Source organism: Idiotropiscis lumnitzeri, chromosome 19, assembly GCF_059441095.1.
Source record: "Idiotropiscis lumnitzeri isolate Australia: NSW breed Sydney's pygmy pipehorse chromosome 19, RoL_Ilum_1.0, whole genome shotgun sequence".
In the NCBI taxonomy this organism is placed as follows: domain Eukaryota; kingdom Metazoa; phylum Chordata; class Actinopteri; order Syngnathiformes; family Syngnathidae; genus Idiotropiscis; species Idiotropiscis lumnitzeri.
Window position 1 is genome coordinate 6,940,676 of NC_142409.1, and position 16,958 is coordinate 6,957,633.

Below are 16,958 nucleotides of genomic sequence, written 5' to 3' on the forward strand. Positions count from 1 at the left end.
CTCTGAGTCCACTGCAGACAACTGGCAGTGCTGAGACAACAAAGACGGGAGCAGGCTCCATTGTGGATCTATTCTTAACAACGCTTGCAAAGGCACGTCGCTGTCCTGCATGGCATTGCCGAGATATTTTGGGGCGGCAGGACGTCCTTACAGGAAGACAACAGACGTCCAGGGTTACGAGTTGAAAATTCAAACGGAATTCCAAGCGGGCTCAAGGTTGGAAAAGCATAAAGATGCAAAACCTTTGTGGCATTGAAGTCATGAATTTTAGGATGAGGTTATGTTCAAATTAAGAGAGGGCAACTCAAAGCACAGTTGCACGGTATGCATGACAATCCAACTTTAAAGCTTGGTAAACAAAATCTAAACAAAAATATTATTAGCAGTGAGCAGATGTGTTCATTAAAAATAGGTAAAAATTCTAAAATTTTAATATATATATATAAATAAATATATATATATATATATATTATATAATTATAAATATATATAAATATGTGTGGAGATTTATTTTTCAAATTAGCGATTACGTGCGATTACATTTACACTGAAAACAAAAATTTACGTTGCGTTCCATAACATGACAAACGAGACAAAAGTCGGTGAAGGTAACTCCCATTTAAATCTTTATACCTCAGATTCTTTGAATGATTTGTCACAATTGCTGTCCACCTCATGTACAGTAGAAACGGATCTAATATAAATATTCTAACAGTACAACCGCAGATGTTGCACACTGGCACGGTTATGTACACTATACAGAGACAACTTAGCAAAACGTATACAATCTGTGTGTGAACAGTGTTAATTATCACATGTAATAATGTCATTCAGCTCGTCTCCAGAACGCCAAACTACCCTGAAGAGTTTCTTAGTCGCTTCTGAATACAGAGTGTTCACTTGTGCTGCTTAGTAAATAACAGGAAGACCCATACAAAATTATACTGGAGATAAAAAGTTATTTGTTAGTTACTTGTTCTTTTCATCAGTGGTCAGGGGTTGAAGTTGGTTCTTACAGGCACCACAGGTCAGGACAATGGCAGTGAAGAAAGTACAAAAGTACAACATGACCTTTGAAGATTGGACTGAGAAGTGGATGCCAGAGTCCCCCCCCCCTCCCCCTCAAGCATGCATGCTTCATTCTACCCGATTGCAATGAAGAGGCAATGCATGAATATTGCTTGGAGTCAACGTCTGAGTTGGACGAGCCACTCAGAAGAAGCGTTTCGGTTTCACCAGTCCTGCCAAAGTGTCATCTGGAAGTTTAACACTGATTTTTCTTTGACACTGTTGGCTCACAAAGCAGGAATGCCAGGTGGAAGGCTGTCCGCTAAATCAACACTGTGTAAAATACATAAATCAAGAGCGAGGTGCTGATATGCAGAATGGAATGTACACAGAGTTGTGTCATGTTGAAATAGGAATGAGCAGAAACACAAACAGGAAAACTGGAAGAGATTGAGAATTTTCAACTATGAGCTCTCAAAAACAAACAGGAAGTGGTTGGAAATGAGAGGAATGTAGCCATGCTGCGACTTTATCTTGTCATTTTCTTGCCGACGTCGATGGTCCCGCGTCACATTTCAACTCCTTCATTTTGTTGCACGCGCACGCCAGTTCGGTTCCGCTCAGCTTGTTCCGGTTCAGTGCAGTGTTATTTACAACAAGAGAGGTGCAATCTCGCTTTGTCAAAGTGCCACATTGGGTTTTGTGTGTCTCATCCGGCAGACAGACACGCATATCCACAGGACAGCCGCCCGCCTAGCTTGCCTGCTAACCAGGTAGGTTCCACATTTTTCTCAGTGCCGCTGTTGGCCATCGTTAGGAAATGATGGCTGGGCACCACCGCACAACTGACAGGTTGTCGGCACTCACTGACCGCTTCTTCGCTAGCTTCTTCAGGTCCTTGTATTTGTCATCGCACAACCTGGATATAGCCTGGAGGTCAAAAACGAATTAAAAATAAAAAAAATGATGCAATGGTGAAGACGGGGCACACTTGTACCAAATCCTCACCTCAAGTTTCTGCGCCTTGTCTCTGCTGAGGGCCTCTAGAGGAAAGCTGAGGTTGTTTGCCTCTGCCAGAGAACGAAGGTCAAAGTAATACTTGGCGTAGACACTGGACGGCACGTTGATGTTGAATTGCAGCAGCTCCAGAAACTGCCGCTCCAACTCGTTCCTGGTGTGGATCAAGTGAACCCGTGAGTAGAAATACACACCGGATCGCTTATTAAATCTGCGACTTGACTTCAAACAACCACGTCCATTTGCTTCTCTTCCGTTCCGTCCATTCAAGTTCTATTTTTCAGGAACTTTATTTGCCGCCCACACTCATTTACAGGCGGACAGCAACACACACGCTAAATTTAGCCTCACTGACAACCAAACTCTGCCTAACAATTCGAACTGTGGCAATCATACCAGCTATTCTGGTCTGTGTGTATTTATTTTACAAGGCCAGGTGAGGCAGGATCCGGTTGTGTCCGTATATTTGGGCTTTTAAGGATTGCAAATGGATCTCCCAAGGAAATCTGTGCTGAAATGCTCAGTCACTCTTATGCGCTATGTGAGAAAGCAGTAGAGATGCACACACACACACACACACACACACACACGCACACACGCACGTCTGGCTCATCTCTCAGGCGGACTGCCCAAACAGGCTGAGGGATTTATGAGGCCAAGGACAGGATCAGAGAGCGAGCGGTGGAGATGAGCGCGAATACAGCAGGGGTCAGAGGTCAAGCAGGAGCAACATGTTACGGTATCCGTGTTCCATTTCAGAATATACACGGACAAAATTCCCGCCAATAACGACAGATATGAAACACAGGTCAGCATATGAGCTGGTCCTCAAGGTGCTTGTCTTGCTTCCACTCGAGTATTTCTTGATTTTTCTTTGATCGGCATTTTTTTGTGCTGAGAGTGCAACGGCCAGCATCCATTTCAAAACTTGAAGTCAAGCCAGCGCCTCACTTAGATTTTCAATATTCAACTATGAATTACAGTAAAGCAATTTGAGTGCCACTTTCGAAAGAGAAGTAAATAAATGATGAAGTCAAATGTTTTCATACAACTCACATGTCCTCCACAGTGATATCCTTGAGAATTTGGCAGTAGTCAACATTCCACACCGCCTGGTCGTCCCAAACTTTAGAAGCCAGAAGGATGGCACCTAAAACAATACGCTTCCAGTTGGCAGGACAAATGTCAATCTCAGCATAGGTTAGGAGCCTCTCCAAATACACCTTTTGGGGAAAGATAAAGAAACATTTTGATTATCGCATAGTCTTTAAGCAATTTTTTTTTTTCAGCCACAAACAAAATTGCATTTTCTGGCTACTTGAGCCCCTGTCTCTTAGAAAAACAACAGGAAGGAGCAGCGCTATCCAGAAACTCCCTCCAACACTGCAACATATCCACAATTACAGCACGCGCACTCACCAATGTGACGATGGCACATTCGGCTGTGAGCTGTGCGGCGCTGAACAGCGTCCTTACGAAGCGATAAATCTGTTTTTGCTCAGGGTCGTGCTTATCGTAGTCAGGAGGAACTTCAGACTTCTGCAGTGGCGAGATGATGCACAGAGCAACAGGCGGAGTGGTTCGGTAAATGTTTGAATTAATGTTGTGCCGTGAAAACAACTTTGCATGTGACTTATTTTTTTTTTCCCCCAGATGGAATTATTGGACGGCCTCCAAAACTATTTAACAGCTTGCATATAATATAAATACTTTACTCACCGACAACGGATGCAGCTTCTCATCGAATATGTCTAACAACATTCTTCCGTCGACCTCTCTGGAAAAATAGACAGGAGGAACATCAAACTGCATTTAACGTTTGCAAGATCCCCTTTTTTTAAATTTAAATTTTTTTTTTTTTACTTTTGCCTTCTTAACTTCAATACCGATTTGATCAAAATTGTGTGTGTGCGACTTTAAAGAAAAGAGGCAAAATTACCAATCGGTGCAAATATATTCTTACCTGTTCCTTATGTGATAGAATATTGCAAGGGCTACACTGGTAAAACACAAAATCAAAGATCATTAACAACCAAGGTATGAAATGCACACTGTTTAAAAAAAAAAAAAGTATTTACCATTTAATGGTGTATTTGAGGTTGGGTTGACTGACAGTGCTGTCGTCAAGGAAGATGGTAGAACATGAGCTGTACTTTCTTCTCACCGGGCCTGAATGATGCTGGAGTGGATGCAAAAACAAAAAAAAAGGAAAAGCGTAAGTTCATTAGTAACTCTTCATTTTTGTCTTTTTGGACCAGTAAAAATATGAGATGACAACAAGTATGGAGGATTTGAAAATATATAATTTTAGAGGCGATGGAATTCTTGATGGCAATGGAATGACACCAAATTGACACACTGAGGATGTGTCGCGTGAAAAATGGAGACATAACAACACAATGGATAATGGACATCGCTTTGGACTTTTTTTTTTATTTTTACCTTGCTCTCCGAAATGTGTGTAAACTTGCAAAAACAAGAGACAGCAATTACCCTAAGAGTTGCGAACTCTATAAATCACAAACTTTAGCAACATGTACCTGCTAATTATTATTATTTCAGAGTGAAAGTCATGATCCACGTTTTGAGTGGACAATTAAAAGTGTCCAAACTTTTTTTTTTTTCCATTATACTCACATGATTGATGTAAAGGCTCTTCCTCTTTTCTCGAACTGAAAGGAAAGATATGGACCAAGTTAACATATCCCAAAAGTACCACCGTTTAGCCGACAGGTGTCAGCATTGATCCAGGCTTTCTGAAGCCTTTTTTTTTTTTTTAAATAAATGTTAGTACAGTATGTAGAAATCAACACTACAATAAATATAAAAAAAAATGCATGCTGTCTTATTAGATGAAATAGAACTTTACATAGGAAAATAACTATCTTTGGTGATAATGAAAACTTTAGTGCAAAATAAACGTTTTTACTTATAGTTTGAATTAGATTAAAATAAATGTATTGGGTTTTTTTCTAGAGGGAGACAGCGGCTCACTCATTCTTTCCTCCATCATTTCAATCCACTGAGCGCTAAGAACACGACTGCGCTTCCGAAATGAGTGAAATTAATAAAATCTTTGCTTTTCCTCTACATGATTTCACCTTTGATTTTCTCGTGCAAAAGAGCAGTAGTGACCAAAACATATTTTTGTGTTATCGCTTCACAAGAGAACATCTCATAGACCAAACATGCACACGGTTACAAAACACAGACACTGAAATTGACTGCAAAGCCACGCCATCCCAAAAAAAAAAAAAAAAAAAACAGCGACATGTTGCATTACGAGCACAAAGTGAGCACGACGCCACCTGTCGTTTGTGTACAGACACAGTTGCGCCCTTACCTCGCTTGTTGAGCACAGCAACTGTAAAAACAAAAGCCCAAAATTGTCGCCAGATCGTAACAGTCGCGAAACGTCAGTGAGAAAATTTACAATTACATTTTTAAAATCAGTTAAGATTCTTGTTTCAGGCCTGTCTCAATGTATTTTTTTTTTTCTTATTTAAAATTATGTTTAGGAAACAGGAGAATTTGCGACTACAAATTGATGACGGCGATAAAAGAGCATTGCATCAAAAGAGACTTGAAATTCTTCAGGCAGACAAGCTTTTCTACAGCGTGTGCAAATGGAACAATATTAAGCCTTTCATAATCGCATTAAGCAGATTATGTCTCTCCTGAATTTAGTCGAAAAAGAACTCCATCACATTTCGGGGGAGATTTCCGCCACTAACCACAGCTATTCAAGATGATCACGCTTCATTGTGGAAGAAAAAAAACAAGATGAATTTGCACTTTGGTCTGATTCCATACTATACGTCAAATTGTAAAGCGTGTATATATATGTGTGAATTTATGCGCAAGTGTATTAGGCAATAGCCGATTACCGGTTTGACGCTTTGCCGTGGTTTTAAAAAGTGTTTCAATAACCGCTAATACTGGTAAAGGTGGGGGGAGTTTTAGCATTGCACAATATGATTGACTGCTTGCAGAGTTGAGTAAACGAACCACCCCTGACGTTAATTCTCCTTTTCAGCAGGCAGAGAGGGGAGGTGTGAGCAGTTACGCACGGAGGAGGGAAGGAGCGACATGAAAATGGATTAACGTGCATTGTCCTAAAAAAAAAAAATACAGATAAAAAATAAAATGGTCCTAGCGGGTACTAGGACAAAGACAACATGAGTATCTCACGGGTCTTTTCTAAAAATAGCTCTATATGAATTATTTTCTAAAGATAGACAAACCTCAATGATTAGGATTGAAATAGAGGCAAAAAAAAAGTTAAGTCAAGAAAAATGTGTGTCACTCATGTAGCAAAACTAACCATCGGTCTGGGATTTGCTAAGGAAGATGGTGCTGGCTCGAGGATGGTCCGAGGGATTATACTCCATCGGCAGATCTGAAAACAGAAGACGACACGTCAGTCTGGCCTCTCTTTCAAAGCATTCTTCACCTTAAAATGAACAAAGAGTTGCAAAGGGTTCCAAATTTCTTCTTGTAAATATGTTCAAGTTAAGCTTTGAGAATTAATATCGACCACCAGTTCAAGATAGGCACAGCGGGAAACAATGAGGGTATTGGACTTCCTCCGATCCACAAAGGTTGTGGAAAACACCCAACAACAGTCGAACGGCGTGCAAGCAACTCATTGTAAACAGCTTCCTGGTTTCTCGGATGATGTCAGTGAAACAGGAAAGGTCAGACACACTAGAAGGTCGGAAGGAGATGAGGGAGTGTAAGGGTGCACGAGACAAGAAAAAGCGGATAAAATGGTGAAAAAGAGAGCCACCAGATTGACTCACGGATTTTAAACAGTTTTTTTTGCCTGAAAAGGAGGAGTCCTTCCTCTTCGGCGTTCGCGAAACACGCGGGGCAATACAAAAGTTTGCGTTCATAATGCTAACAATAACCGTAGCATATATCCAAGATCACACAGCCTCTTCGGGTACATGACAGGTTATACATCCAAGCAATAGCGATTGTGCGCAACCCTTTTGAACTGCCATCTTTTTTCTATTAGAGAGCCACTTGAAGAGCCTCAAAGGACGCACGCATGCGTGCACACAGAGCGAACCGCACTAATGTAGGAGGTGGTGTGTGTACACATTATGTTGTGTGTGGGAAGAGGCAGTAAAGCACTAAAAGAGGGTTAAATGATGCTCACAACTGTTGGGAGGGACGGGGATTAATGGAGCAAGTCAGTCACGAAAAACTGAAACATTGGACTGAAATTGCAAATCAATGGTGGCGTTATTTCAGACAGGAAATGGACTATTCACAGACAGTGGTGTCAGTGACCTTTGGTGGAGCTCCAGTCGTGCCAGTTTTTCTCCCAACATCCCACTTGGGGTGAGCTTAAAGCATTTAACTTCCTGCGTTTCAGGAACCGGAGAGGATATGAAGTTCTGGAGTGGTGAGAACATATTGTTTGAATAGAAACTGTAATTCAAGAGTGTCTAAATGGTATCCAATGACAATTGAAGATCAGAAGTGGAAACGACACAAATGATGAGAAATGCATTGCAAAAATACCAAAAAAAAATAACAATAAAACATTTTTCATCGGTGAGATTTGAGAGGAACGTGCCACACAACCAAATTTGCTGATATAGGTCCGGTCCATCTAAATTTAACGGCGCACAATTCAGCTATAGGCATTGTGTATTTTGAAACGCAAATATTGATCATTATACGGTAATTATCGCGTCTCTAAAGTAACGCTAGGTTCGTTTTGTACCATTTTTTTCCTACTGAATATCTTTGTATGAAGGTAATGACAGAAAACTGTTAATTATCATTATTATTATTTTATTTTATTTATTGATTTTAATTTGAGTGTGCAGTGCTTGGTGCTCAGGTACCAAGCGCTCCGACATGAAACGATTGAGTACCACGACAATTAACTATCTCTTGCGAACAAAGGGGTAAGACCAATATTTATTCAGCAGCAAGGTTTGATTCAAATCATTTTAACCTGGTTTTGAACAAGTTTATTTCTGGGCTCTCATGTCACACTGCTGTACGACACTTTCTGAGAACCACCCATATCCACTGTGTAGCTAAGCATCTTAAATCGGGCATAAATGTGAATATCAGAAAGAGGTATTGGGGTGTATAAGTAACACATTTCCTTTTTAAGTAGTTTGGCTATGTGAAGTAGGTCCTATTTCATTGTGACAATGCATAAAATGGTTGCTGCAAATGAAAGCATGCATGTTTATTGCATGCAAAGAGTGGAGGAATTACAGAAGGCTCACTGCTAAAAACGTGTCGGGGTTGAAGACTCCATCAGTAGATGGTAGTCATTTGCTCTGCACCCAACAGAGTCACAAACCCGCCCTCCTTCTTTCACTCCCCTCTCATCACCACATCTTCTTGCTGTAACTAGGCAACGCCGGCTTGAGACGACTCAGATGGTGGAGGGAGGACATTCAAAGGCTTTTGCTGTCTTTAAATCTGCCTCGCCCCCCTGATTCGCTCTCCTAATTGCTGGTGAGCCTGATATGATAGTGACACTGTCATGCATAATAGCAGTGCTGAAAAAACAAACACCAGCAGTGTAGAAGAGCTAATGGACACCTTTCTGATTAGGAACAAAAGTCAGTGGAGAGTGAACGGCATAATGTAAACGGTTTGGCTAATGGGGGGAAAAATAAACCGAGGTTAAACAGCAAGTTGTACTTGCTTTACAAAAAGACATTAGAAACACCCAAGAGAACACGACCAAGCAAGGAATCCACTGATGGCAATGAACATGCATATATTTATTTAAATGAAAAAAAAAAAGAACTACAGCCACAGCTGGGTAAAAATCGCTCGCTGTGAAATGATAGAGGACAGAGATGGATTGGAGTATAAAAGAATAAACAAATCGATGATAGGACATTCATGACGATAATCAATCCCATTTACATGGTTCATCCAGACCACGCAAATTGGTCCTCATGGGTCAGAAAAATGCTAACTGAGAGAGAGTTAGCGAGACAGAGACAGAGAGAGCATTAAAATTCTACACTCAGCTCCCTTTAAAATAATATATAATAATATATTTTCCTTAAAAAAAATGACAAAGTTACAGCAGTCTTAACGTTGCCAGATTAAAATTGCTACTTTTACCTTTTGATTATCCAATTATAAATCTTGTTTACACTTGGGCAATCCAAGACAGTCAATTAAGGTGTGCCTGTGCATTCCACCGCCTTCAACTTTATCGGCTCGTCATTAAAATGTAGAAAACTTGCATTTTTATAGTATCTTTCAAGAGACCAAGAATGATTAATACAATGCTTATGTCGTGTTGTGACTGTGCTCTTAAGCTTTTCACAACTGCAAGCGACCTTTGGCAACAGATGTTTTCCCGCAATTGCCGTGGCAGTGGCATGAACGCAGCATTCCTAAGAAACCAACGGCTGTAATCCATTACAAAAGTGGAAAAAGTTTCAAGTGAGAGTACAGTGATCATGATGAGTGTGATTATATTTAATATATATATGTAGTATTCTTGAAAGGCATTTATGAATGCAAACAAATAAATAAATAAACTCTCCCACATATATTGGACATGTAGGTCAACCTGTCTGGAACTCATACTTCGGAGACTCCCCAGGCTCATCAACCAGGCATAAATAATCCATGCCCAGATTTCAATTAGACTGCTAGCAAGCCTCGTCAATATGTTCATGTGTGCGTCCCACAAATTAACTTCAGCGCCATAACGACAGAGAGGAATGTCAGCGCCTGGAGGCCATAGCTCATTTACAGATGTCAACCTTGACTAACATCCGCTCGGTGAGACGTGATTCTCTTCCATCACATCTCTATTCTTGAGATAAAAAAAAAAACGGAGGACTTTTAGTTGTCAACAATAATTTGGAGCCTATGTAGTAGCTGACTTTTAGCAAGACAAATAGTTAAAATTAGGATGAATTAGAAATGTGGAACCACGGGAAAATATAGACAGAGGACGACTGCTTGGGCAAATCCGGTTTGCAGCAGGCTGATTTATAGTGAGGACCACTACTAAAACGCACTTGGGATGAGCGAACATGTTGCGAGCGTCACGGGTGTCAGCAGTTTTCATGAATGACTTTCTTTTTCCGTCACATGCTCGTCGCAACAGCGCACACAAACTCACACAGACCATAGTTGGAATGTGGAAAGGAATACGCGACTCAAAAGGAAGAAAAAAGCCACAAAATAAAAAAAATATAAAATAAAAATCGCTGTCAGGATTCGACCCATGAGATTACTGTGCTGCTCTTGGTATGCAATTCATTTTTAAACATAACAATTATGAATGGAGGCTTTTCACATTTGAATCGGTTTGGTTCATATTCTCCAAGTTTTGGTAAATTTGCGTGTGCGTGTGTTTATGCTAATAAATGTTGTTTTCACCTCCAAAATGCTAAATTTAACACCAATTTTTCAAAACATAAACTCTGACAACAAAACATCATGAATTCAAACCAAATGATCCAAAGAGGATAAAAAAAAAGGATTTTATGTAGTTAAGTATAAAGAACATCAATAAAAAAAATTACAAAAGGGTGAATCAAGTTTTTTTTTGAAGAAGAAGAAGAACCAGACAAGGAACCAAGTGATAAAGTAATACAAAGAAAAAATATTTGTGTTGGGGTTTACTTCTCTCGTTCCTTGTGCGGTACTTTTTTGTTGTGTAATGACTTACATTTGACTTCGCCATCTATTCTCTGGTCCAACATTTACTTTTTCTACAAGCATAAGTGTGTCTGCAACCACATTACCATTCCAACTGTGAACATAAATGTGCCCTATAAGAAGTCTGCAACTATTTAACACGTCAAATATATTCCTATACACAATTGCACATTTCCCAAAAGCCTGAAATACGGACGAAATACAGAAAAAAACGGTCTCAATAGTTGCTCAGGATTTAGGTTAAATCCGGAGCCTTGAGGGGAATTACCTCGTATCCAAGACTTGTGAAAAAACATGGGTTCTCCTATCTAATAAAGACATCTACCACAGAAGGCACAATTCTATTTAGAGGCAAATTACATCACAACCATTAGAGCGAAGACGGACCTCCGAGACGGTTATATCATTATTAGAACATTGTGTCACCAAAAAACGATGAAGGAAAAATACAAGACTGCAACTCAATCATTCACTCTAGGCGACTGGACGTAGAATTAAAATTTATATTAATAATGCTCAATTCAGGATATTATTTAAATAAAAACAAGCATTAGCTTATTAAAACGTGTCAATGTCCTGCTTTAATAAATGCATTGAAATTAAATTGGAAAATAACTGCGCTCTTCTGGAAAATTAATTGCCCACCGCTTCTGTACAGCGGTGACATTGGGATTCACATTTTTATTGCAGCAAAATTTGTGGCCAACTGATGAAAATTAGTGGCAGAACCACGCACACTGAGCGACAGTTTCGACATTTTCGCCGTGTCGCTCAGTATGCGGCGGACCTGAGAACGTGTCAATTGGATCACGCCTTTCATTTCTGCTTGACAATCTCGAGGGGTGGGACAACCCTCGACTACAAGGGCCCAGTGGTATAAAAATGGTTGATGGACTATTAGCACCATAATATCAATCCTTTAAAGGCCATCAGTCAAAAAAAATGTGTAAATGTGTCCCTGGCCGTGGTCAGTCGAAAAGGGGACCAGAAGGTCACTAATTTTTTTTTTTTAAATATATATAAAATGAGTTATGCATGTTTTTTAAGCACAGCTGGAATGTAATTGAGCAAGGGGTTCAAGTGACATATTTTCAACAGGTGTAACAATATGAAAAAAAATTCATGTATAAATGAATGCAGAATTTAAAAAGCTGTAAATGTTATTTTCCAAAGCTTTGGTTTTCCTTGAGGCTACAGAAGTTCTAACTTCAACCACCAGTATTTGTTGTGGCATTCTAACAAACAAAATAAAAGCGAAGACTCATTTTGGGTCTAAGTTTGGGCTGCATTTGAGAGGAAATTAGTGTTGTGCAATAAATCTGAGCATCCTTAGGGCATGTTCTTGCAAATTACGCAAAGGGTTTTCAAAAAGCTGTACATTCCATAAAACAAGACGAGGGGATGATGTGTTCTGTATTTCCTTTCATTTTCTCACTGTCAAACAGGCAGGTTACACATCTGTGATTAAATTCCTGCTCCATTCTCAACTGTAGGAACATGGGAAAAAATTTAACTGTCAGGATAATAAGTCACAATAATGTAAGGGATACTTTTAAGATCCAGGAACATTGCTGTGTGCCACTTCGTACCGGATTGAGTCGCTATGATAGCAAAATTAGCTTCTTCTGATTTGTATAAGGGGGGACATTTACAATTTACTTCGCTCACAGTTATTGTTCCCTTACAGTATACAGTGAATGTTTATAATTACCCGAGTAATTTCCTTTAACCCATCTGTGATATTCCCCATGTATGTTAGCATTAACTCATTCACTGCCAGCCCAGGTAAAATGAAAGTACGTCTATATCCGTCAATGGTGGCGAATGAGTTAAGCTAGTATAATTTTGCAAGTCCAAACTGTCTGATTTGGTTGAAAATGTTGGCGCTTAAATATACAATGTTTACCACTACTTTGCTGCATGTGTCAGTTTTAAAACTATAAGAACATGTCAAAATAAAACAACAGAACGTATCCAATGAACAGGGCGTCGTCGTAATGTTAATTGCAAAGCCAATCTGGACATTCCCTTCATGTTGCTACCAGTTGTGGAGACTTGCACGCAATTGGGCCATTAGAAGAAATCCAATGCAACGAGTGGGTGGGTCCTTTGCACAAATGTTGCAAGTACGAGTTGCAAACTTAAGACTGTACAAGGAACATCGAAGGCATATTAACATGCTTACCATCCAAATTTTCTCTGTCGCTGATGTGCTGGAGGTTGCAGCCCGTATCCTCCCTGCTCAGCTCCGGCTCTGGCCGATAGGGCTCCAGTCTGGAGTGGTTATTCCGCCGGTGTTTGGGGCTCGACGCCACGCAGCAAGAGGGTGTATTCCCCATGGTTAGATTAGTTAATTAATTCGAGTCCTTGGACACAACTTTTAGTTGTTTTTCTGGTAGGAGAAAGAGGAAAAGGCAAGGCAGTGCAGGGCGGTAATCCGAAGAGACAAACTACAAACTGGCCCCGTTATCCGCTCGCGTTACACGCCCTTTCCTCGGCCTATGATACGCTTAGCCGATGGCTCCGAGGCATTTAAATGCTGCTGAAACGTTAAATTAAAATAAGAGAGGAGAGAAGCAACCCTTTCCAAACCTTCAGGAGAAGGCAGATTATGTTCCTCCATGAAACACACTTAGCTTTCTCTTCTGACGACTCCCTTCGTCTTGTTATTCCAGACTGAGCGTCCTCTCCTTTTTTCCCCTCTCACCAAATCATTTTATTACGCACTTGCGACCCAGCCAGGAGCAACACATGACACTTTTGCTCGTTCGACAAATATTGGTGCTACATTGTAGCCGATATGTGCACATCAGTAGCTTCCTCTGCTACCATGTTGCTCTCATATGCATCGGGGATGTTTCCCCTTCTGCCCTATATACATCAAACATACGGAGAAACAGCATTGGTGCGAAATCGTACGTTAACAACGCCGCCATGTTGAATGTGACCAAATGAGATTTTCTTTCTTTCACTCGTTTTGAATTGAATTAGAATTTACGGACCTCGTGGTTCGTTTCCGATGTGAAACAAATGAGGGTTTTTTTTCAATTAAAAAAGTTTACTAATTAGATTTTTAATAGTATCTTAGCTTGCATTTCGCATGCAATTTGTTTTCCAAAGTTAAAACCCGGAGAGAGCAGTGGGAAGTCAAAAACTGTACCTATCTGTCTCCAGTTAGTAATTGCCATTAAGCTTGATATAAATCACGGACTATTAAAAGCACATGATCAAAATTGTAAACACTCATACTCATCCACAAAACCCAAATATCACATATTCTGCACATTTCAGATCATGGCTATTGTAGACACAGATTAAATATTCAAATTTCCATTAACATTACAGCTGCGAATACTCATGGAAACATTGGAAAAATACGTGTTGGTTTAATGTTTATCCAATACCTAAATATATAATGAATAAACACTGCTACGAATCATGCTAAATGTTCTATTATTTTTCAATTCACAAAACGTATTTGTGCTTCTGCTGGTGCATGCGAGTCTGTGCGTGTGCGCGTGTTATCACCAACGTTTTTCGACTCAATCTATTTCCATATATATTTGGAGTGTGAGTGTGCGTGAATACGTGACTGGAGGGTGGGACATTAATTTTGTGCACTTTTGCAGGATGTCGCTTTACAAAGTTCAGTCAATTCACTGACACATTCAACATGGCGGACACGCTAACGCAGCTCACTATCTAGTTCCTCCAATCGAGAAGAGGTCTAGGTCGAACTACAGTACTCCCTTTGATCCCTTGACATCGCCGCTTCGACTGTTCTTCCTCGTTTATTGTCAACCACAATCTGTTAATAAAGCAGCGCTTCCTTCTGGTCAGGAGTGGATTTAAAATATCTATATACATTTCCCTAACCTGGATAACACATTATTGAAGTTGACAAAATGGAATGGAACATTATTTGTAAAGTTTGAGTCGAACATTAATATTTTGTCACGTTAAAAATATAACATCACAATTGATAGATCAAATTGTCTTTCTATAAATGCATGCGGAATGGGACATTGATATTAAAAATGTGTTGGCATAGGTAAAAGCAGAATGCAGTACTTTATTCAAACACAGACATTGGAAAAGGACATGAATGAATATTTGATATTCTAATACAATGTGTCCATATCACATTTGTATTTAGCCATTAGTGCCATGTAAATTTTTAGATTACTTCCATGTTAGCAATTTGAATTTGCCAATAACTATCAAAATATCAAAAGCACTTTTTTTCTCAATAGACAAACAACTGATGTTCATACCGGAGGAGATAAGCAGGGCAATGACGAAGTCTATTAGTACTGTAAAACGAATCCGCCGATGCTGCTGCTCTCATCCCTGGTAACCTAAATTATAATGGATGTTTGTTTAAAAAAAGAAAAGGAAAAATACATCTGAATAAGCGTCAAGTGTTTTTGAGGGTGTTTGTCCGTTCTCTTATTTCCATCTTCCAACTGAAAGCGATCACTCCACTTTATGTCTGTAGATGTCTTTCATGGCTCGAAGCTCCTCGATCAGAGTCTTGTTTTGATTTTCAAGCACCGCCACACGATTTTCCAGGCATTTAACATATTCTTTCTTCTTTCGTCGACACTCCCGGGCGGCTTCCCTGGAAGAGTCATAAAGAGATAACATTAATTAATCAGGCTACACCAATGGAAGAGGCTGTAAAATGTTTTCTTACAGTAATTAAACGCATTATGTAAATCTGGAAAATTGCTCAATAAACATATGCTGAAAGATCTTTCAACAAAGTTAAGAGTTCTTATCTTTTTATTTTAGTTTTTGATGCCCAAAATTTCCTTTTACTGAAATGAATATCAGTTCAAAATAACGCTAATCGGTATCGTCCCTGAACAAAACACATCTCGAATACAAATTAATACCTATTCTTCATCAAGCGCTGTTCCCTCTTCTGTGACTTATCCTCAAAAGGCTTCTGTGGGTTGTCAATGCCGCCGGTCTGTGCCACGGCCATCGGCAGAATGGAGCTGGTGCCAGTGAGCTCACCTGCGGAGCCTGCAGAAACATAACAGGTTTTTAAACACCAGACTAACCCATGCAAGATCACCACCCACTCGTCCACCATGCTGCCTCGTTTCATCTTAAACACCAACGTTTTGTTTTTCTGTTGCATCTCCCAACAAAGTGGAGCTCAACATCACGCTTTGGAATTATCTTCACGAACCGGCCCTTGTCTGAAATGTACATTTCCTTTTGTTCAATGTTTCCATGGCAGAACTCCATTTTGCGCATCACATGCAACACATGGGTGATTAATTCCGAGCAACAATGGTTTGTTAAAGGAACTCAATGGAATCACACCAAGGCTGGCCACTGACGTCAGTCTGCATCTCACTGGCCGCAGTACATACTGTGGAGACCTTTACCAGGAACAGCAGTGACGTCAGCAACTGCTGCTATTTGCTTTGCGTGGGCAGAGCACTGAAGCATTTCACTGAAGGAAAGGGGAGAGTGTACAAAGAGACAAAAGCCGACTGTCAAAATGCAAGACTAACTGCGGGAAATATTTATTGTATTTTAAAATATATTAGAGTGTTTTAAGGAATATGTATTGTTTTATTATTTAATTTGCTAAAACTCTCATTATTATTGGGTGAGCAAAAAAAAAAAGGCTGCTGTTCTAGTGCAGTAAAATAGTTAAAGAAACATACCTGTTTCTGTTTCATCCCCAGTTACAGCCATACTTTTCTCCTCCCAGGATTTTCAAGAGAGTGCGTCGCTTCCCGCGTCTTGACTCTGACTAAAATATCACCACAGTCAGCGGCAGGGTTCTGGAACTTACAATTAGGGGCATTGACATCATTATGACATCACTGGACTCCAATGTCGACAGTGCTGAGTCAGTCAAGGTCTTTTTTTTTTCCCGTGAGGAGGTTTTTTTTGTTATCTTTCATGGTTTGTTCACGACTCTAATCTTGGATGCTTCATTAAACGCACAGCACCTTCATTTCCGCTATTTGTTTTGTGTCTGCCTCAGGTCCTCCTGCATGGAGTTTGCATGATACAAACTTATAACGGTATATCCATGGTTACAGGGTTAAGGAGTCCGCAAAAGTCCTCTAAATTCCGACTGTGATAGCTTTTCTTTGCAGATATTGACAGTACTGACCTATTGGGAGCTGCACACACCTCGCACCACGCTGTCTCAAATTGTGACTGCACAAATAAGTTGCCATGTAGCTGTAGATGTAGTCCAGCCGGAATCTTACCACAGCTAATTT

At 40.0% G+C, this 16,958-nt stretch overlaps 2 protein-coding genes across 8 annotated transcripts; both read right to left on the reverse strand.

Moving 5' to 3' along the window:
* Positions 1–609: 609 nt before the first annotated feature.
* Positions 610–13,583, reverse strand: ccny (cyclin Y). Of its 4 annotated transcripts, XM_088283299.1 has the most exons (12): positions 12,887–13,583; positions 6,350–6,424; positions 5,369–5,389; positions 4,663–4,697; positions 4,468–4,491; positions 4,104–4,204; positions 3,989–4,024; positions 3,745–3,802; positions 3,445–3,564; positions 3,082–3,248; positions 2,017–2,179; positions 610–1,938 (listed from the first exon to the last, which is right to left on the reverse strand). In XM_088283299.1, the coding sequence occupies exons 1-12, from the start codon at positions 13,038–13,040 to the stop codon at positions 1,822–1,824; spliced, it is 1,071 nt and encodes a 356-aa protein (XP_088139425.1). In that variant the 5' UTR covers positions 13,041–13,583; the 3' UTR covers positions 610–1,821. The 4 variants fall into 4 exon arrangements, with proteins under 4 accessions (XP_088139425.1, XP_088139426.1, XP_088139427.1 ...); XM_088283300.1 differs by lacking the exon at positions 5,369–5,389 and having other exon boundaries at positions 12,887–13,582; XM_088283301.1 differs by lacking the exon at positions 4,468–4,491 and having other exon boundaries at positions 12,887–13,582.
* Positions 13,584–14,759: 1,176 nt separating this feature from the next.
* On the reverse strand, positions 14,760–16,862 carry LOC148318295 (cAMP-responsive element modulator-like). 4 transcript variants are annotated; one of them, XM_088283354.1, is made up of 4 exons: positions 16,847–16,862; positions 16,389–16,514; positions 15,600–15,732; positions 14,760–15,322 (listed from the first exon to the last, which is right to left on the reverse strand). In XM_088283354.1, exons 2-4 carry the CDS (start codon positions 16,417–16,419, stop codon positions 15,178–15,180), a joined length of 309 nt encoding a protein of 102 aa, XP_088139480.1. In that variant the 5' UTR covers positions 16,420–16,514; positions 16,847–16,862; the 3' UTR covers positions 14,760–15,177. The 4 variants fall into 4 exon arrangements, with proteins under 4 accessions (XP_088139480.1, XP_088139479.1, XP_088139478.1 ...); XM_088283353.1 differs by lacking the exon at positions 16,847–16,862 and adding an exon at positions 16,104–16,171 and having other exon boundaries at positions 16,389–16,464; XM_088283352.1 differs by lacking the exon at positions 16,847–16,862 and adding an exon at positions 16,089–16,171 and having other exon boundaries at positions 16,389–16,464.
* Positions 16,863–16,958: the final 96 nt, after the last annotated feature.